Source organism: Haliotis rubra, unplaced genomic scaffold, assembly GCF_003918875.1.
Source record: "Haliotis rubra isolate DU_JTF1 unplaced genomic scaffold, ASM391887v1 Scf1281, whole genome shotgun sequence".
NCBI classification, from domain to species: Eukaryota; Metazoa; Mollusca; class Gastropoda; order Lepetellida; family Haliotidae; genus Haliotis; species Haliotis rubra.
This window is the reverse complement of record NW_025765205.1, coordinates 3,037-25,744: the sequence shown is the minus strand read 5'-3', so window position 1 is coordinate 25,744 and position 22,708 is coordinate 3,037. Positions and strand designations below refer to the sequence as shown.

The 22,708-nt window shown below is 38.1% G+C and overlaps 1 protein-coding gene across 1 annotated transcript; it reads left to right on the top strand.

Moving 5' to 3' along the window:
* The first annotated feature begins 2,933 nt into the window (after positions 1-2,933).
* Positions 2,934-7,345, top strand: LOC124266846. The gene is made up of 6 exons (XM_046701654.1): positions 2,934-3,076; positions 4,850-4,927; positions 5,136-5,326; positions 5,789-5,866; positions 6,760-6,844; positions 7,229-7,345. Exons 1-6 carry the CDS (start codon positions 2,977-2,979, stop codon positions 7,300-7,302), a joined length of 606 nt encoding a protein of 201 aa, XP_046557610.1. The 5' UTR covers positions 2,934-2,976; the 3' UTR covers positions 7,303-7,345.
* Positions 7,346-22,708: the final 15,363 nt, after the last annotated feature.

Here is a 22,708-nt window from a genome sequence, read left to right as displayed (position 1 = left end):
AGTTGTTTGTGATGTCTATTTTCTCTTTCACACGAGAAAATTCGGATCGGCTGAAAAGTAGGTCATTATCTGAATAGGTTAATGAGACTCATGTTTCGGTTTGATGCAATGACTGAGATGACATTCTCCCGCAGTTATCATTATTATTGGTCAGACATTTCTGGAGGTAGTTTACATAATGCTTTGTTTAGAATCCTATAAAACCAATGCCATCACCTTGTCTTATTCTTCGGATAATTGGTATTTTTGAGTTTCAAATGAGTGTTATTTAGTTAGTGTCTGATAGTGGTTACCCCAAGACCCATCCATTTACTAAAAAAGTGTTGGGTGGGTTTACTTCAATACGACGTTAAAGTCTGGGAGAAGAACGTCCCTGATCAGGAGTCAGAAGCCTTGCGACCCGCCGTGCTTAAAACCAGGCCCCAATTTCTCAAAACAAACTTAAGTTTTTACTCAAATCTCAAACTGATTTCACAATTTGGAACAGCTGAATTTTTAACTCGACTGCATTTTTAAAATATAAAAGCCCAAACAACTAAAGTAATCTATCCACCAAACTCAAATTATCTTCTATAGTTTGAGTTTAATACCGATTTCAGTTCATTCTGTGAAATGCATTTTCCTGCGTTTTCTCAAGTTTGAGTAAAAACTCGAACTTAAGTCAAAACTCAGATTTAAGTTTGTTTCGAGTAATCGGGGTCTGGTCATATACCTAGTCAGACCCGTGAAGATCCAGGTTAGAATTACCGATGTCGTAAGAGGCGACTAATGGGATCGAGTGGTCAAGCTCGTTGACTTGGCTGACGCATGTCATCGTATCCCCATTGCGTAGAAAGATGCTCATGTCGTTGATCACTGGATTGTTTGGTCCAGACTCGATTATTTACAGACCACCACCATTTAGCTGGAATATTTTTGAGTGATGCGTTAAACAGCCAATCGATCAACATAGCCAATCCATTCCTCAGGCTTTCCTAAGCTGGCATGAAAAATAGCATATATTTTAACGGTCACGTGACGTGGTATTAGATGTAGATCCCTAACAATCATATGATTGGTTTTATCAGGTTTCCTCAGTGGTGGCAGTTAATGACTTTCTGACTTTGGATCATCTTTGAGGCTACTATCCTTTCTTGATCTCCGCTCTGCTTAACAGTGGCAAAGGAACATGAATCCTCCCCCTTAAAGCCGACAATATGTCCGCATGGACGGTTGTTGAAGATACTTGATGACAACACGAAAGCCCAGTTTGTCAATTCACAGGAATACCTAATCACTTAGATGCTTCAGAAATAAGCAGCCAAGTTGTGTACTTGGTTCAATTGCAGCCAATAACCATTGAACACATTGAACTTAATAATGTCAGTGACGTATATTACCTAAAGTACTGTCGGAAATAGAAAAACCCACTGTTTTTTCGCATTTATATCTACAATTTATGTAGTTAATATGTGAAAGTGTGAAACATCTGTTAAACTAAGTTCGGCCTAACTGCAGTCTCAGTGGTAGGGGGATAGGACACGTAGAAAAAGGATTTTACTGAGGAGAGATTAGTGCAGAAATGAGCAATGCGGATTTTTTCCAAGGCCAAAGCGACTTATTTAAAACAGACCATTACTTTATGCAAATTAGTGTGCGATGATATTGTATTACAAAGGATACTTTTTAAATGCCCATTTCAAAATTAAACTTAGTTTCATTATAAAAGATAGCTCACGCAAACAATAATAATATTAATACTGAAACTATTAAGGATGTAGCTACCATGGAGTCTCACTATCACTATAAAAAGAAAGAGGTAGGAGGGGTCGTCTCAAACGGTGTGTCAGGACGGGTGTCACAGACGGTGGTTGGGGTCGGGCTGGGGGGTAGTGATATCAGCTGAGACAAGCTAATCCTTTCAGGGAAATAAACTGGGGAAGCAAACGGCATGTCATAACAATTTACAAATAATATCCAGTCCTGTCGCTCATCGGGTGGTCATGCCACCTATATATTTTGAGACATTTCATACGATGGCTGATTTAAGCTTTTCTATGGGTAGCATACTCTTTTACATATCTCAACATAATCCTTATGAAAGAAAGACACGTAAGATATTACAAATCAATAGATGAGACGTATTCAACATGAGAAAGCATATTATATCTTTGAGATGACTCCTTGAGCCCGTAGGCAACACATGCATTTCATGCCAGGTGAGTCGATGGTCCGTCATCATACCTGGCTGAGCGACCTCATTGCCATCTATAGTCTGATCTATTGTTTTCAGCAGCTATCGGTATTTGTTTCCAAGTTTTGCCCGATTTTACGAGTAAAAATGCTTTTCTCGACATCCTATTACACATTCCACTTAAGGCCCAGTTAGACCGATGTTGGTTATTTCGACATGTGCTGTTTGCAATTGTGTACATTTTAGGGATACAGAGTAACAGTCTACAGCTGTTTTGGTCTATTTCCGACACAAGAACATTTCATCCATCCCCCGTACCAGTCAGTTCATAATTTGACCAGAAGTGTATATTTCAGTACTGTGTCTTCCATATTATTTCACCAACCTTTGTTATTTTGGCTCTGTTCAATTCTAGTGTATATTACATTTGACTGAACATTTGTGAATCCGATTTTCGGTGTATGACCGAAGAGGCAGTAGCTTGTCAGCGTCTGTCAGTCCACAATGGGTTTTTTTTGCTTCCGAGGGAAGCGTATTAGTGTCACTGTCTGAAACAAATTCATCCCCTTAGTAGGAGATATTAACTTACTACTTACATAATCCATTATCTCCATACATGATATTATAATCGTGCGTATCATTAACTAGACTGCAATAGTGTCTTGTGAAGTCGCTTCCCGAGATATAAATGAATGCGTATCAGTATTTATTTACCACATGACAGACAATGAAATAAGATCAGGAATTGTATTATAGAATCTGTTGCAGCTACCTCCACCTCAGCTCCAAGGGAGACACACAAGATGGCGACAACGCCGTCAGCACAGGCACCGGTTATGCTGACCTGTGTCCTAATGCTGCTGACATGTATACAAATATCACAACAGCAAGTCAATTTTTACAGTAAGTATACTATTAACATTAGTGCAGTACTTCAATATACCTCGGTTTTATAAGATACGATTAGTCAGAATTGCCCTAGAGCAGCTTCTGTGATTACATTCTATAGATTACAAAGTACAGAAGAAAGAAATATATTTTACACCGAGAAAGATGTTTGATAATGGTGCTGGCAATGACCTTTAGTAATTGTTTTGTTCCAACACATAACATCATCACTGTAGTTGCGAGAAGTTAGGTGAAATAATCTGTTTTGACGAATGTGATGAATATTTGAAATCATAAAAAATCGCATTGAGAAAAAACAAACATAATGTTTTGTACAATGAACTTGTGGATGAGTGTATAACTACTTTTAGATTAAAGAACAGTATAAAACCACCGTCATGTTAATAGTACAGTGCACAAATATAGTTTCCAATATAACAGAAAGTGCACACTGTGATATGTATTGACCCCCTTTTAATAGCACGGTTTAGGTATGATAAGACGGATTGTAAAAGATCCCACGTTTTCCTACTTTTACTTAAGTTGATTTTCATCTGCAGGTGATAATCATTTGGCCGAGTTGGATTATGATTTGTTACATATTGAATGATGTCGTTCATTATGTGTTTTACATGTTAGTTTAGGAGGCTTGTGTACAGTATGTTAGCTTTGAAAGACTTCTTAATGTTTGCCTCTCGCATTTAGACAAGTCTTGGGCATTGGTGGACAGCTATTCCCACCAGTTGGACCAAGTTTGGAACTCAGACTACAACTTGGATCACGAGATATTTGGGCACTATTCTGAGTATCAGTGTCTATATGACCCCAACACGTTCCTGTGTGCTGATGGCACCTGTGTTGCTCGATATTGTAAATGTGATGGGATTGTACAGTGTCCTGACGGGTCAGATGAGAAAGATTGTTCCATGAAAGGTTTAGGTACACCAAACTTGGATTTTCTGATCCATGGATATGGTTTCTGTGCTTGGTGTTGATGGATATGTAAACTGTTGGAACATACAAGTTTGCGTTCTGAGACTACATAACGTGCATCTGGAAGATCTTGGCTGCCTGCATAGGATGATGGAAAGATGTATTTCAAGAATTTGCCCTATGCATTTCTTTCATATTGGTCCTAAAAGTTAATGATTATGTTATTGGTCTTCGTTTGTCCAAATATGCGTGAATTTAACCTGTTTCAATATGTTCAAACATATGAATTTTACCTATGGATTGGCATGATTTGCATATATTTTATACTACTGCTTGTTACACTTTCTGAATTACCCCTTTTGCATGCAAAGTTCAATGAAGCATGGTTTCAAGGTGATTAGTATGCGCTTTTACCAAGAATTCCATAGAATGTTATTGCAGTGGTTCCTTAAACAGGTACAATCAACTTTCACATAATAAATGTATTTGCGATACAAAATATTTCCTGCGTTCATCATATTCAAAGGCAAATTTTTAGATCAGATTTAATAATGCTATATGTTTATATCTCCCAAAACATTCCTGTTCATGAAGAAATACAATGTAGAGGTTATTTTACTCTGTCATTAAGTATATGTCAGTAGAAAATATGTAAGTTTCATTGCATTGATGGCAATGGTTTTTGACAGGACATTCATGGTATTAGATTATATATTTAAAATTTATGTAAGGATTATAAATGGTAAGGGATTATGAAGACCTTGTGTTCATGCTAAGCAAAAACGAAAAGCTTTTTGGGAGTGGATGCAGGTTCGTTGTGATAACGTAAGTGATATATGTATTATTTGTTTGTAGACTCTTGCCAAGATGCATCTGCTGAGGGAACCTTGAGGGTGTCTATAAATGAAGTAGATAATCAGGCAACAATTGATGGTAAGTTTTCATAAACCCAGTAGTAGTATAAGATGATTGTGCGCTTGTTTAATATGATTTGTACTCTTATTATAAAGTGGATGTTCATAGTCACACAAAATCGATATTTCCTTACAAAGAAAAAGGGGAGAATCTGTTTCATAAACACAGAGTCAAAAAACGTAACCTGGGAACAAGATTGAGGTAGCAAACATTGTTTTTATTTCAGCTTCACCAAATGAATACAGAGCTGGACTTGGACTGGCAGGCAATACACAGAGCATTGGGCTTCAGTTTGATGCTAATACTAATGCTCAGCTTCCTCCTGCGGAGTACTTTGCTCTGGAGTCTGGTCCTCGAAGTGGCAGCGTAACTGGAAGGGAATGGTTCCTGAGACTGAAGAAACCCATTGACAGAGATGTATGTTGACAATCACTGGATTGTCTGGTCCAGACTCGATTTTCTTACAAACAACATCGTAAACTGTAATACTGCTGAAACAAATATATGCTCATTATAAAGTCACAATTGTAGAATCAACATTATTATGAATGTGAAAGGGTTTTGTCGCTCCTATTTGGATGTTTCCAGCACTGGTACGTCTTTTGTGTGTGCAGTATGTATTGGTCATTTTGTAAAACGTGAAAACCTCTTGTTAATACAACATGTACGAGTGACTTTAAGGCACAGATCACCTGATTATCTTGGACATATCTCAATAATCCATTGGTCACATGAACAATTTATGCTCTCATTGTTTGTGTCTGTTTTTCACAGGGATAGTTATAATACCTTAACTTGTATCTGTGTTCATTTGAAAAAAATAACAGTGCTTCGAGAACAAGAACAGGTGTTATATATGATATATATTCTTGACTTTAGGGTGGTCGTCCAGACTCACTTGACGACAGTACTGTGTTTGAGTATTACCTCCAGTGTACAGATCTCACCATAAACACAGTAAGTGGTTCAAATCTTGCTTAAATTAAGTCATGTATGGATGAATTGATCATTGACATATCTTGAATTTATCTCCCTCCACATATCTTGACATTTAAGCATGTTGATACATTTTGTCCAGACATAAGAACCGGTATTTGATAATGAAATGTTCTAAACTACAGGCATTTTCACCTCACCTCAAGATATGTCACCTCACGGTTCAACGTAGTCTTTCAGACCTTCATGATCTTTTCTCAAGACACCTTCAAACGTTTTCTTGCAGTCTGATTGACTTTATCTCTGACATCATTAATGAAACAAAATTTGACAATTACATTGATGGTACCTTCTGGACCTTCACAAGCATGTTTAGTGTATTCTTGACACCTGCATTGATAATGGCACTGACTGGCTGACCTCAGTATTGATGCTGACACTGCCATGAGGACTCCACTGCAGCAGATGTTGACCACATCTTCATAGGACCTTGTCATTGATGGTGACACAATCATCATGTGACCTTGACAGTTTTGACACTATTTTCATGACTTGAACCCTGGTAGTAGTCTTCATGTGATCCTGACATTAACATTGACAGTTTGATATGGTCATATAGGTATATTGGATGGTACGTTTGCCCCGTCTTTGCTCAAATGATGTAGGTCTGTCTGACATACATATCTGATGTGATGCATGGGGGACTGATTTAAAACAGGAAAACACATTGATACAAATTCGTGGGGTTACCAGTATGCTCTAGGGCCTGCTGAACTTGGGTACATTTAACAGGCAACATCATTGTTTTTAATGGTTATGTTTGTTAAATACATTGGATTGTGAAGGTTGCTTCAGATAACTTTATAGAACATGTGTGAGACCATTAATGATAAATATTGGAATCTTTGTTCCAGCCTGGCGACCCAAATGTTGCTGCCAGCATCCTAGCCAGGGATCAGGACACCCTAAACACCCCAATTATCTTCTCAGTGGTATTGAGTGAGCATTAAATAACTTACACATAAACATCATTTTATAACCACACTGTGGTGTCCATGTTCCAAATCTCTGCAGTTGTCTACATTTCTGAAGGATTTGTCGGTACTTCCCTTCTGTCTCAATTTCCTACTACATTTATCATACAGGCACAAATTAACAATTAATAATTAATCATACAGGGCTTTTGCTGTCATGAGTGCCAGATGCTTGCTCGTTAGGAACACAGGTTCATCGACATGTTACCAAGTGAAAGATCTGCATCATGTCACATATAATATGTAACGTATTAGAAGCATTGTGCTAAGTAATGTGTGTGTGTGTGTGTATGTTTCAGTAAGTGTTAGTCTAAAAGTTAAATAGAACGGAAGATGTGTTTTTTGACAGGTGAACCTCGTGGGTACGAGAACAGTTTCAAATTACGAGTGAGCACGTGGCAGGTACAAGCATCTACAGGGTGATACAACCCATTGATACAACCCATTGACAGGAGTTGATACAACCCATTGACAACAGTGTAGTTGGAGAACTGAGAGTCACCATCCGGGTAACAATTCAGACTTAACTTTCTCTTATCTCAGTGTTAATATGCTGGCTTCATGCACATGACCACTTCTTATAAAGTTAATGTTCGATTATAGTTAAAGAATGTTAAAAGGTAAAGTTACTTTGATGTCCATTTGACTTGAGGCTTTCAGGTGTAAACATTATGAAGAAAATCAAGATCCTGTTGGACAATTGTCAGTTACTTTATTGGTTGTAGGCAAGGACATTAGCACAGTAAAAGCTGTTGATTGAAAGAATGAATTGAATGACATGGAATATCCAAATGGATAATTCAAACTGAAGTTCAAACTCTACATGACATTGTAGACTAACATATAATGGCTATTGACAAGAGAACGTGTGCTATTGATGGGAAGCTTGACTGTATAAACACAAGAAACAAGCTTTTGTACTCTGAAGCGGTGAAAGTCCGTGCTACGATGACGTGAACAGAACACCGAGAAACAGAATTACAACACAAGCGACGGTTCATTGTTAAAGCAATCAGCATTTCAGATAGCCAACCAAGCGACGGCGAGAACTCGTTAATTAGCCCGCAACATTTGAAACAGGAGATGTCACCTGACCAGATTAAAACAATGACGTGAATAATGACGCAACATGTGAAATCTCAAGTAATGACAAACATACAAGGACGGTTAAATTTAAAGAACAGTGGCGAAAGGCTTTCTCGGGAGCCCCACACTTCCGACACAAAAGACTCGTGCTATCTTACGTAAAGGCGGAACAGCCTTTTGATATTGTGAAAGATGCAATCAAGGACTATTCATCTGAAAGGGGAGTAACAATTAGCTACATGAACCTTTTAAAGCATTGGGAAGGACGAAACCCAACTTATACGACTAAATGTCCCAACGCAAAGTGCTAAAGCAGTACTATCGCTTGAAACGTTCTGGCCTACTAATGTGCATTGCAGGGAATGGGTGCCAAACCGTGCATGGTACTCAAACGATAGATTAGGAGCTGAAAACGAAAACTCATGATGACAAACATGTCGTATACTACCCTCTTACTTATCATGCCTCGGATTGCAGCCTGGAACATCAGAGTATTATACATGGAACCCGTGAACTATGTACAAGGCTGGATAGCACAGACATTTTCTTCGTCACTGAACATTGGCTCAATGAACACAATCCACCATTCGTAAACGGAATTCATGACGATTTCGATGTCTACTGTAAGTGTAGCCGTGACGCAACAACCCACCACAGAGGCTCAGGCGGCATATGTGTTTTTGTGCGTAAAGGTGACTGGTGCAGAGTGTCAATACTAGATACGCCCGAGAGTGATCAGGTGCTAGGTATAAGTCTAGAACATGTCAGTAGTAGTACCTACGTTATTGGCACAAGACTACATTCCACAAATGTGCTGACAGTGTTTATATCGACCAACTCCATCATGTGATGAACCTATATGATATATATATGTTGCCTGGCTGTATATTTTATTCAAATGCAACCAATAATCATTGAGCGTATTAAACTTAATAATGTCAGTGACGTAGGTTACCTAGTTGTACCAAGAACATTTCATCCATCCCCCGTACCAGTCAGTTCATAATTTCACCAGTAGTATACATTTCAGTCCTCTCTCTCTTCTTATCACATCAACCTTTGTTATTTTGGCTCTGTTCGGTTCTAGTGTACATTGCATTTAACAGATCAGTGAGTGAGTAAGTGAGTTAAAATTTAAAGTCACATCGGCAATATTTCAGCCACATCGTGACTAAAACAAGTTTTTAACTTCATCATAAATACATGTAAATCACTAAAAGCTTGTCGAGGAAGGACAGTAAACCCATCTAGAATATCACAGACACAAGAAATAAAACTAGTATCTATCTCTAAAACTGGATTCAAATTAGGACAATACAATATAAAATACGGGATATAGATCGCCAGCAACCGAAGGTAGATCCCCATACTAGGGATATTTTTGACTGATCATTTGTGAAATACACAATGATCATTTGTGATTCCGATTTTGCGTAGGATTGAAGAGGCAGTTGTTTTGAGAAAATATCGCCTGTCAGCCCACTGTGTTGTTTTTTTGTTTCTCGTTGAAGCGAATTAATGCCACTAATCATCCACGCATAAGACACATGCTGCTATAATCACACCGTGATATTGAGATGTTTAGACCAATAAATGTAGTGGATTACTTGACAAAATATATTGAGATATATAGGAACACAGGACAATTCAAGCATTCCTTCAATATTTTCCAGGTTTCATCAAAAAAATTTAATAGAGCAGCGGTGTTCCCCTATTTGTTTCCCTCAGTATCTGATTACCAATTGATAATTTGATACTAGATGATGGCTTCTTCTAAGTAGATTGATATATCTCATAGGTAAATGTAAGTACCATCTACGTTGATCATGAAAATGTTCATATGTACAGTTAGTGATAATAACTGTAACGTCATACTCCTGATGACGACATAGATACTACCGTCTGCGTTGCCTATGGCGACGCTTAGTTTTCATTGTACACCTGAAGAGCCGTTGAACGGCGAGAGATCTTGCAAAAGATAAAGGAGCTTTGACAAGAAGAAATACCTGACATACCCTTTGTATACTATTCAAAAAAAGGAACGCATAACCCAGAAATCTGTTGCGAAAATGTTGTATTTGCAAACATGTATAACTCGTCCACAAATTGACTTTAGTACATGGATTTTTACATCAGTTTAGAAGAAGGGAATGTCTATACAGTCAAGTGCATAATTCTAGATAACGAAGACGTTGAGCGCGATGGTGACGACGTAGCACGGTACCAACGTCGGGTCTCCTGGCTCTCAGTCCAATCTCTCTCAACCTGTTCCGAACAGTTTGACCGGATATCCTCCGAAGTCCAGACACCCTGGCTGCTGTGCTCTCACCCGTAGCAGTACAATCACGCAAATGTAGTACCCGGATGTACCGATCTTGGGCTGCAGTGGTGACCCAAGGTCTTCCTGTACGGGGACGGTCATTAGTTACACCTGTTTGGTTGTAACGAGCTGCAAGCAGTGATATCGTGCTAAGACTAACATTCAGACGCCTGGCAACAAGAGATTGGCAATCTCCAGCGTGCATTCTTTCAGTGGCGATGTTCCATGTCGCAGCGTCAAGACATGTCGTAGTGATTTGACCTTGAAACTCCTTCAAAACGAATGACCTGGAAGGTGATTTCTGTTGCGTTGTGGCGATGCCTTGTTAATCCTTGTAAGAAATCTCATCAAAATCAACACTTTCAGGTAAAGTCAATTTTTTACTTGTGCAATTGTGTAATATCATGTTATCAACACTTTTGTTACAAATTTTGACAATTGTTTGAACACATCAGGTAATTAATAGATTTAAAAAAAACAAAAAACGCGTATGCGTTTCTTTTTTTGGATAGTACATGATTATTGCTTATACATCTGCCGAAATCGCTTGTTTATGTGTGCGTTTGTGTGTATATGTATATAATGTGAGTGTGACTATATATGTATATGACTGTCCATTTGCACACACAGACACACACACACACACACACACACATTTAGTAGCATATTTGTTGTGTATTTTCAGGTTGCCTTTTCTGCATTTTCACAACTTCATTAATTCATTTCAATTGTCAACCTGTCAGTGTTAAAATAGAAGCACGTTTCACATATATATTTAATTAATCCTATGCCAAGGGTCCCGATTCACAAAACTGTCCTAGCGCTACGACTGTCGTAAGTCTATGTTACAGTATAGGAGGTACGACAGTCATAACGCTACGACAGTTTTGTGAAACGGGGCCCAGGACGTGTGTTGTGCCCTTAAACGCACAATGGTCTTAAGTGCACAGAAATCATAAATAAACATGAGTGGGCGGAGCTTATGTGACCACGTCATACGTGTTTCGTACGCACTACTTCTCTCTTGAACACGGAAGTGTCTTTACTTCTGCTGAGTCGCGTAAAGTTGAATAGCGTGTAATGAGAGTGCATTTTCCCATACAACCTAACAAAAACAGCATTTCCTTCCTTACTACCATTTATAAATATTAAAGAAAATATAGCAATATTCAAATGTTTGTTAAAAGTTCGATCGAAAATTTGCAAGGGACCGTTCATAATGTATAGCTGGGCTGGGATCGAGTGATGATGATTTTTATGGAGAAGCAAGTACAATGTGAATAACAGTCCCACCCCACCCCTCTTCCTTCATGAAAACACACCAAGTGCATGTATACAAAATTGATGACACCCCTCCCCTCTCTCTCTCTCTCCCCCTCTCTCTCTCTCTCCCTCATGACAGAGCCTGTTTTGTTACCACTATGCACACAGGGTGAGTGTGTAACTTTAGAAAATTTGAGAGAGTGTGAATTCTACTCTTTTAGGTGGGGTGGGGGTAGCCTAGTGGTTAAAGTGTTCTCTCGTCATGCCAAAGGCCGGTTCGATTCCCCACATCGGTACAATGTTTCAAGTCCATTTCTGGTGTCTTCCGCCATAATATTGGAATATTGCTAAAAGTGGTGTAAACCCATACTCAGTCTTTTAGCAGGGTGGAGGGTTGTCTGCAGGTCTTCCCTGAATTTGGTGTTTGGTAATCAATTCTTGGGTTATGTGCCATGTTCTTTATCAATAAGGCCAGACCATTGTATTTTGTTTTACATATTTTTGTCCTCAGAAGAATTTCTTGTAAGTTTACATTTTTGACCAATAAAAACATTAGGATTTTATTTTTTGAGCGGGGAAAATTCACTTTTATTTCTTTTCGTATTCTTGAAAAAATACAACTGGAGGATACTTAAAACAAGAAATAGAATTGGTCTGGTCTAAACTTGAAATATAGGTGTGCTTATACAGCATGCATGAGAAGCAATGTATACAGGACACCTTTAGCACAGTTTACTAAAGGTAAAAGATGCAAATGTGTTATGTGATTTTTAAGATATCAGAAGTTTAAACATTTTGGACATCTTTGAAATAGTGTGAAATGAGAGATAGTTGGTTATGATGCCTCTATCAGTATCATACCAGTCACATCCCAATCAAGGACATCAACTTTATATATTTGCATTGGGGTAGGGAGTCAAACCAATGCCTGTGGCGTCACATAAGTTTATGCAGCTGAACATAGACAAGCATGTGCAAGGTGAACATGTCACAGTGGAAATTTTCTGTCCAAGTATAGACATCCATCAAATCCTGCATGGTGTTAGTTGTTTGTGTATTCACAAATGTTGTAGAGCATCAGCTGACCAGATAAAAACTGACCATTGTCAGATTTCCCCATAAAATGACAAAAAGAAATGAGTTTTGTTAAAGATGTTTTATTGCTAAAATACAGAGCAGCCTGTCTTGAAATGGGACAGGCAAGAAGAATACTATGAAATGTAATTATATGTAGTAATCAACTCATTAAGTTGGTTCACACACATATCTTTATGTCTGTTGAAAAGACTCTTACAAACAATTTAAGTAATGCCATTGGCTCACCAACGTGAAATGTGTAAATACGGAGGTTACATGTATATGGCATTGAACATTACACCCATCATATTTGTGAAAATATAAACTAGTAAACAAACCAAGGTACCTATTTGAAAATATTTTCATAAACAGAAGCATCCCCTACACCCCATTCCTTAAAGTATTTTCAAGTGTTACAAGAATAATTTAAAACCATACAACTGATTAAAATCCAACAATAACCAAGTCTATGATATAAATACAAGTATTACAGTCACATTTCACAAAATGTTCGCCATCACCCAGAAGACCCTGTTTTGATTCCCCACATGGGTACAGCCCATTTCTGGTGTCCCCGCCGTGATATTGCTGGAATATTGCTAAAAGTGGTGTAAAACCATACTCACTCACAATCACCTCAAATGTCACCTTGAATGTTGACATAGCACTAACATTAAACAAGGCAGTAATTATAACCAGACATGAAAATAAGGAATACCTTGCATCATATATGAGTAATAATAAGTGAAACATGTTTTACAGCTACATGAACACTGACATCAACTTTAATGATCATGACCAAAACCTTCAAAGAACAGGGTATCCATTTGAAAGAAGAAGGCACATGTCATGTTTAATTATGCATGTGTGAATTCCTTCTTAGAACCTGTGTTGTCTTGTGACATGAACATTTTACCAAAACAATTCCCCGACTAATGAAGAATAATCTCATTAAATTAATCTTTGTGTTGTAGTCATTACGAAACAACACTGTTTCACTGGGCTGCACATCTTGTTTATAAATTATTACCTTTATCAAATGATTTGGTATGAACTCATGATAGGTAACTACATTTCACAAAATGTCCTCCAGAAACAAAATATGGCAAAATCTGGAGCAACAAAAACTGACAAAGCTGAATATTTCAAGATGGGGTAATTTTTCTAAGACTAACAGCATACACATTAAATATTTAGATGTAACATCACATGTCAGACATTATTCACATGTCATGAATTACACATATAAAACTTTCTTCGCTCTGGCAAACGGCAACAGTTTTACATGCCTCCATGGCAGACATGCAGAGACTTAGTTGCCAGTATGTGCAGCCTTAATTAAGTACTAACTATCACAAAAGTAATATAACAGCCAGTATCATGAAATACAAGAAATATGGCATAACTTTTTTACTATTCCATTGTTTACTACATGCCACATATACTAATATCAAACCATCAAACTATATCAAATCATACTTATAAATCACATTGTCATGCAGTGTAAAAAAATGTCACTGAAAAAGGTGGTCCAATTGTTCAGCAGGACAATAAGCACAAATGGGGAACAGAAAAGCACAAAATGTTTGTGTGGGAAAATTAATGGAAACTTCTGTTCTGCTGGCAAAATAAATAAAAATTCTTGCTGAGACTATTTTACTGCTTCAAAACAGAAGTTCCTTAATTTGTCTCCATTATGGAGGTGTTACTCAGCTGACATCAGAATGCCAGAACAATTATCAAAATACATCAAACAAATCAGTAAACTGCATAATGAATGCACTTGAATCATTCCTGTAGTCCATCAAGATAACTGTCATCACTTGTCGCCTACAGTGATTGGGACACCTCTTCCTGGTACTTGGTCAGCATCATATTCTGTTGATTTGCATTCGTTAACCTCTCGAGGTAATATGTGGCTGCTCTGAAGTACAAAAAAAAGATAGAAGTGTTTTTATTTATATTGAACAATTTTTATGGATAACAACTTCTTTTATTTTATAAGTGTGACGCTTTTGATAAGATTCTTGTACCATTGCTAACTAATGCTTGGACAAGGTGAACTACTACATACATGTATATCATGTACCTGCATCATAATATTTGGTCATATTTGGGAAACTGTGTTATACATCAACTGAGATACATTAACTCAGTTAATGTTTTATGCTTGTTTAAAAATAGCAACAGTCAGTTTCAATGAGATAATAATAGCATTAGCAAGCTAATTTTCTTTGGCAGTACAAACTTAAGTCCAACAAAAATCACAAGGGGGAGGGGGAGAGGAGTTTGATGATTTTATGGAGAAGCATGTACAATCTGAGTAACTTAAAATTTATGTACAAAGGAAGTGACCCTCCCATGTACAAATACAATTATGCCCCTCCACATTAATTTGTATATTTATAATTTAAATATAATTATGTACAAAACTGCTGCCCCGGCCTGGGTACATGTGTACAAAATTCACTTAACTACCCCTACCTCCCAGAAGAAAATGGGTGACCCTCCCCTTAAAATCATCACCACCCCCACCCCTCAAAAAAGAGTGAAATTAATCAATCAATCAATCAATCAATCAATCAATCAATCAATCAAAAATTAATAAATAAATAAATAAACATCTGTGCATAAAACAAGCACCACCCTCTATTTCTACCAATTAATTTTGTCTGAAATAAAATTCTCAACTCTTTCCAAAAATAACCTTTATGATTTGATAGAGCAAGCATTTAACATTTCAAAAACGAAAACATCATTGAATTTTGATTAGGATAATTGCCCATATTAAAACAGGTGTTTTGAAAAGTGAAAGTAATAATTGATTGTTGTGTGGCCTATACATTCTTTATTTATTGTGAATGGATGAAAGTTTGTAATCTAAGATTTAGGAAAAGTTACAGTCAAACTAATAAAAGGCAAATTTTAGAATGCATTAAAAGTTGCTTTACAAACAAAACAAACAGATTTTAGCTGTAATTATCAGTATCCGCAAGGGGAAGTGTTTATTCATTACAATAAACTCAAAATCATAAAACATTTATTCCAAAATCTTATTAATGTGGCCTTTTTCAGTTTTGTCAATTAGCAATCTGAACTGTTGGAAAAATGTCTGAATCTTTGACATTCGGTTCTTCCTTGATTATGGTGCATTAAAGCTTGACTTGATGTAAATGTCATCTTGGTATATAACAGAATTGTTATTCTTAGTCAAAAACGTAATTCAATTGTGTAGTTTTGAGCAGGAGAGGAATAATTATTTTGGGGTAAAATTTCAGTCCAATCACATTTTAATCAACATATTCTTTCATAAAGAATAGAAAAGGTTATGGTATCTGTAAAACTGTCAGTGGATAAAGCTTTTTTAACTAAAGGTTGATTAAATTGATGGCTATACCCTAACTTTTCTGAAGCATCACATTTTATTTTCAAAATTGGGTGGTGCCTAATTAATGCACAGGGGTATAAATAAATAAGCAAGCAAGCAAGCAAGCAAGCAAGCAAGCAAGCAAATAAAATAAAATAAAATAAAATAAAATAAAATAAAATAAAATAAAATAAAATAAAATAAAATAAAATAAAATAAAATAAAATAAAATAAAATAAAATAAAATATAATAAAATATAATAAAATAAAATATAATAAAATATAATAATATAAAAAAAAAAAAAATAAATAAATAAAACAAACAAAAGCCATAAATAATGAACATTCCCTTAAATGGACATTACATTACCATAATTTTTCTGAAGCATCACAATGAATAAATAAATAAAATAAATAAAAATAAATAAAAAAATAAATAAATAATAAAAAAATAAAATGTAAGAAAAGCCATAAATAATGAACGTTCCCTTAAACGGACATTACATTACCCTACCTTTTCTGAAGCATCACAATGAATGAAACAAACAAACAAACAAACAAACAAACAAACAAACAAACAAACAAACAAACACACACACACACACACACACACACACACACACACACACACACACACACACACACACACACACACACACACATAAAAAAATACATAAAATTAAAATAAAATAAAAAAAAACAACCAATGTAACAAAAGCCATAAATAATGAACGTTCCCTTAAACGGACATTACATATCCACTTTTTTCTATTCTGCACCAAGATGTAACATGTTGCATCGTTACACTGTTACAAAACAAAACATTCATGTTTCATTTACAAATGTTTCAAGACTGATCTCATTTTGGTGGTTTTGAGACAGTGCAATAGATATGCAGTTAGCTGCCCTTCTTGTTCAAAATTTCAAGATCACAAAATGAGGCCTATAGCTCCAGTTCTTTTACAGTTTGTACCTTCTAGTATCCCCCCCACATACACATTTTCATGAGTATCACAAATATTCTTCAATGTATGTACAAATGTAGCATTTATCAACTGAGACAATAAACCATTTCAGAAAATGAATGACGGAGAGAAAATGCCATATTCTGAAGCCAAATGAGAAACTGACACAACCCTCATACTTAGCATTTGCATACCAAATTATTATTCATCTTGAGTTTATTAGTCCCATATACTATACCCATCAGCTAATACCTTTCTTTGGTGTCATCACATCTACTCTTCTTTGGAGTCTGTTCTCCCCTTCCTGAAAAGTAAAATTATTTATCACCAAGTGCAAACATGTTCCTTTAGCATAAAGGAATGCTTACCATTATAATATTTCTTAAAAGTGTCTCAAATTGTAATAACCTTTTGTCATGGGTTTCTCCTCTTCTTTGCATCTGGCATTGAGTCTGTTAAGACAATACATGTGAAAAAAATATGATATTTTACCTACTTTGGGTACAAATCCAGGCATCAGCAATGTTTTCATTTCAGGGTACATATAAGAGTGAGTAGGTGAGCTAAGTTTACGCCATACTCAGCACTATTCCAGCTACAGTCAGCTCTAATCCGACACTCATTAATCCGGCAATCAATCACGCTAATCCGACAAAAAATTAGGGGAACCATTTAAAACAGTGATAATTACTCGTTAATCCGACATTCTCGCAGATTCGACTCGACACACCAATCAAGCAGCTGATTATTGTAAATACAGTGTAAAACATTCGCTAATCCGGACAATCAATACAGCCGGGTCGGATGATCCCACCATATATCCGGACCGTGATACAAACAATCACACGCGGAGTGGTAATTAGCGCAGTGCCTTACTGGCTGCTTGACAGCGGCGCCAGTGAACATCAAACTTGTTAATTAGGAACACAGGATAATTAATTGAGACGATTTAATCAAGAAATAAGAAGATAACTAGATCTACCATTTCTGATATGCATGCAACAGTATGACGATCATGACATTTAGTAAACATTGATATTTTCACACAAATACATTAATCCGGACATTTTCATTAACCGACATTTTCGCTAATCCCACATATTTCTCTGCAACCACAAGTGTCGGATTAACGAGAGTTGACTGTATATGGCAGTGTCTCTGAATAATCCAAGTCTGTACAAGACAAACCAGTGATCAACAGCATGAGCATCGATCTACCCAATTGGGATAAGATGACGTGGTCAACCAAGTCAGCAAACCTGACCACCTGATCCTGTTAGTTAAGCGCTCCACACGACAAGCATAGGTTACTGAAGATCAACTCTAACCCAGATTCTTCATGGGTTCATATAAGAGTGGATCATTGTAAATGGTTAAAATGTACTGTTTCTTTGTTGGCTCTAGAAATTGCTAAATATCAACAAATGCTTCATCACACACCTAAACTGAATTACCTCTTGCATTTAGGCACTATATACCATCCATACCTGTGCTGACTATGAACTTGTTTAAACAGTGATGATTTTATTTACCACTAAGTTACCATCAACTAATGTTCATCCAGTGACATAAAAAATCAGTCGAAAAGTGCGAATTTTTGTTATTAGAAATTTACCTATGACCCTGTCATAATTTTGTGTTTTTTTTAGAGGTGTGTGTGTGTGTGTGTGTGTAATGTGTGTGTGTGTGTGTGTGTGTGTGTGTGTGTGTGTGTGTGTGTGTGTTTCTGTGTTTTGTGTGTTTGTGTGTGTTATATTCCCATTTGAAATCGATGGCAATAACACATTCTCTAAATAAAACAACTATTTGACACAATCCAGCTTGATCATATAACCTTAGGAACATTGATAAGAAAGGTTACTGTCATAAAACATTAGCCCTCTCTCAAAAAGTAGTACATATTTTAAGCTCATTGCCTAATCCTCCAGATGGCTTTAGCAAGTTTCTTGAAAAGATATTTTTCAAATTCATTTGGAATGGTAATAATGATATAATAAAAAGAATCACAATGAAAAGATTAAAGGCTGAAGGGGGACTGGGTATGGTTGATATAAAAACATTTATTGAAGCTCTAAAATTATCCACTCTTAGACAATAATTACTGTAAAAAATCATCCGACAATAATCCTTTCAATATACCTTATAATGATATCTTCAAGTATGGAGCAAATATTCACAAAATACTTAACATTGAAAACCCTTATTGGAAAGATGTTTAAAAGCATGGAACAATTATTGCAAAAAGGTTAATGCCGATTCTGACAATACTGATCACATTCTTGCACAACCATTATGGCTCAATCATAATCATAAAAACACTTATATTAGACACTGGGCGTATAAGGGTTTATTGACAGTAAAAGATGTATGTGATGAGCATGGATTTATGCCTTTTGATAAGTTAAAGATACAATACAAAATAAGAGGGACACAATTAGACTATAACTATCTACTTCAAATCTGACCTGATATTTGGAAAAATGTTATTAAAAATACAGTTATCATTCCTTCCTACAATTCATACATCAATGTTTACCAAAGAATTGAAAATTTTATAATAAATTGTATATTCATATACTTATCCTATCTCACGGTATGCACCATCTCTCTCTTCTAAGACCATGTGTGGAAACGCGTTGTCAGCTAAGTTGAGTCAAATCTAACTGGCCTCTGATCCGGCCTCTGACCTCTGCCTGCACCCCCGACATCAATGCCTGTCAATCATCCATCAAAGCGTGCGGCTCGCCTTAAACAATCACATGACCACCTCTACTTGTCATTCTCGTCTTGGAGCTTCCAGTAATCTGTGATGTGGGGCAGGTCGGGTGGGTCTCAACCGCAGAGATAGGACAAGTATATAAATATACAATTTATTATAAAATTTTAAATTTTTAAACTTATCCTATCTCACGGTATGCATAATCCCACGGTTGGTAGGCGGGTTGCAGATTACCCGGTTACTACTACCACTGAAAACGCGATAACTCAAGGAGGCCAGGAGAAAGCACCAGCTCCGATATGCAAACTCCAAACTTGAGATGTTTTTGTGTGTTTTTTTGTGTGTTTTTTCAGGTAACCCCTTGGCTTATACAGCACAAAAAACTCTAAGGAGTGGGCGCTCCCGAGTTCATGTGGTTTTCAGCTGCAACTTTTGACAAGCAAAAGGACGCAGTTTGGCAAGGAGGCCCCGCCAACCCGCGATTTATCAGGTGACCCCAGTGAATTAAAGTCCAGGACCTTAATCTGGACAGTCCCTGCTTCGAAACTATCCCCCACAGACACACGCTGGAAGGCGGTGAAAGAAGGAATAGCCTGGTTGCTCAACTAGTTTAACGTTCAGTACCAATCTCCCTAACTTACCAAAGGTGAGAAAGGACTTAGGAGCACCAGAAAGATTGGAGAATAGAACCCTGGATTGGTCGGGGCCGGACCCAGGGATTCGATCGCAAGTTTCTTGAGTAAAGTGTTTATCGCTGATCGCAGAGAACAGCCGACATTGTTGTTTGGGGATAATGCTCTAGCATCCGGAAGTATTGTGAGCGAGGTTTCCGATGACTGGTAACTGGAATCCCTTGGTTAACATGGACAGGACGTAAGGGTCTCCCAAAATTGTCCAATTGGGAGCAAGTCAGCCTCCTACTGGGGAAATCTGAATGGGTACGACTGGAGGTGGAAGTTCCCAGTGGCCTTTCAATGTCAACAAGTCATTGCCTATCACGCCTCTGTGAGGTGGGCTGGTCGGTAGTGGAAGTTGATCGGGAGCAGTGGCAGTTCTTCGCTGGTTTACTCGATGCGTCCTCTTCCGTGAGGAACCCTCCCACCTAAAAGAAGCCGTAGAACCCGAAAGGTCCTGATTAGTAGGGACATAGTGAGCTGGTCATCGCTGTCTCATTGATTGCTCCACTTGTAGTCGCTGGAACCTCAACAATTGACCGAGACTTGTAGATGGGCATCCTTCCCTACTCTTCGCTACTTCCTAATAGTCCCGCTGAACAGAGAATTGCCCGACCAGGGTGGGTGAAACAGGTCCGCTCTCTGAATCTGTCTTCCCAGGATGATAATTGTAACGGTCCTCTACTCATAGCCGCGACATAGAAGAAGAAATGAGCCAAGAGATCTAGGGATGGTTTGGAATTTTTCCTGCAACTCGATGTATGCTTGTTGATGGGCACGCATGCGCGACAGACATGGCTACACCGCTTCAGTAGTTGTCAACATTAAGTTCAATGGAGCCATAATCTTCCTTATGGACGATCTAAAATGTATCAGTTCACGGTCTTCACCAGAAAGGGCTTAATAATCTCTGTTTCGTCCCCAAACAGCTGGATATCATCATCTACTGGAGGAGAGGCAATCATAGATGACAATCCATGTACATGAGCCGATGCCAAGTTGAAGTTTAGGCGCAGCAAAACCATCTTTAATCTTCCTCAAACTAGCAAAAGCCTCATCCAGGGACGCAGTCAGCTGAGTGATGCACGGTCGGGAGGGAACATGATAGAACCAAAGTCTCCAGTCTTCATATCAAAACTGGATAAAATGTCATCCTTCAAGTACTACGGCTGTAACGGAGGTCATCGCAATCAAGATAAGTAGCTGAGGTGAGTCAACAGCATCCACACTCACATCCTAAGGAGACATACTTCCTGAAGACATAGACGGGCGCTGTTGAACGTGAATCTCTTACACAGGCACCGCTGTATGAATGAATCCCTGATGACTCCTCGAGTAACAGGATATGACACTGGCTCCTGATGCTGTATAGCTGATGCTACCGCCAACACAAAGGCATCAAAGTCCATAGGTTGAGACGTTGCCCTCAGACACTGGATTCCAGGAAACCGCAAAACAGATCTCACCGTCAAAACTGTAGCAGAAGGAACTGATGAAATTGTAGCAGCCCCAGAGGGAAGATGAGGTATGTCACGCCAGCTTAGGATGAACATACATCTGATTGAGTCAATTTCCACGAGATGATGGCACTTGTGTGGTAAACGCTGAAACCTGAGGAAGCCGCTGAACCATGAACCACTCCAGTAGCTTGAGATCGCATCGCACCAGGAACACCATAAGTAAGCATTGAGCCTAGTGGCCAATGAGTGAAACTCGCTAATAGGAATCCCTGAGTCAGCGTTGATCCAATAATACTATGAGTGTTACGAACCAGAATGGCCGATGGAGCGAAGCGCTGAATTAAAAGCAGCATGATGAAGCGCCGAATCCAGTAGGGCGCCAAACCGAAACGCCGAGCAAACGACCAGGAGGAAGGCCAAATCCTGAACACCGAAGCAAGCTGCCGAACCGGTCCGGAAGCGCGATCTAACCAGGATGAAGCCGACCAGGAGTGAGGCGCACCAGGAGTCCCAGGAAGGTGCCAAACCGCATAAATACCATGAGCAAGCCGAGCCAAGACCAACATTAGTGAGTGCCAAACCGGGAATCCTGGGAGGAAGTGCCGGAACTGGGAGCACCATAAGGAAGCGTCGAACCAGATGCGGCGCCAAACCAGGACCATTAGGAGGAAACGCTAAACCATGAAGCCGAACCCTGAGTAAACACCCCAACCAGGAATACCAGGGTTAAGCCGTATCCGCCAGTAGGAAGCAACTGAACTGGTAGTAAGCCGATCCATCCAAAGCCACACTTCGGAAGAGAGCTGCCTGAGTAGCCACGGGATCCGCGGACAAAGCGGCCTGCCGCATATAATTGTCCTAATGAGAGCCGCCAATTTCGGTGCCGCCCGCTCTGGTT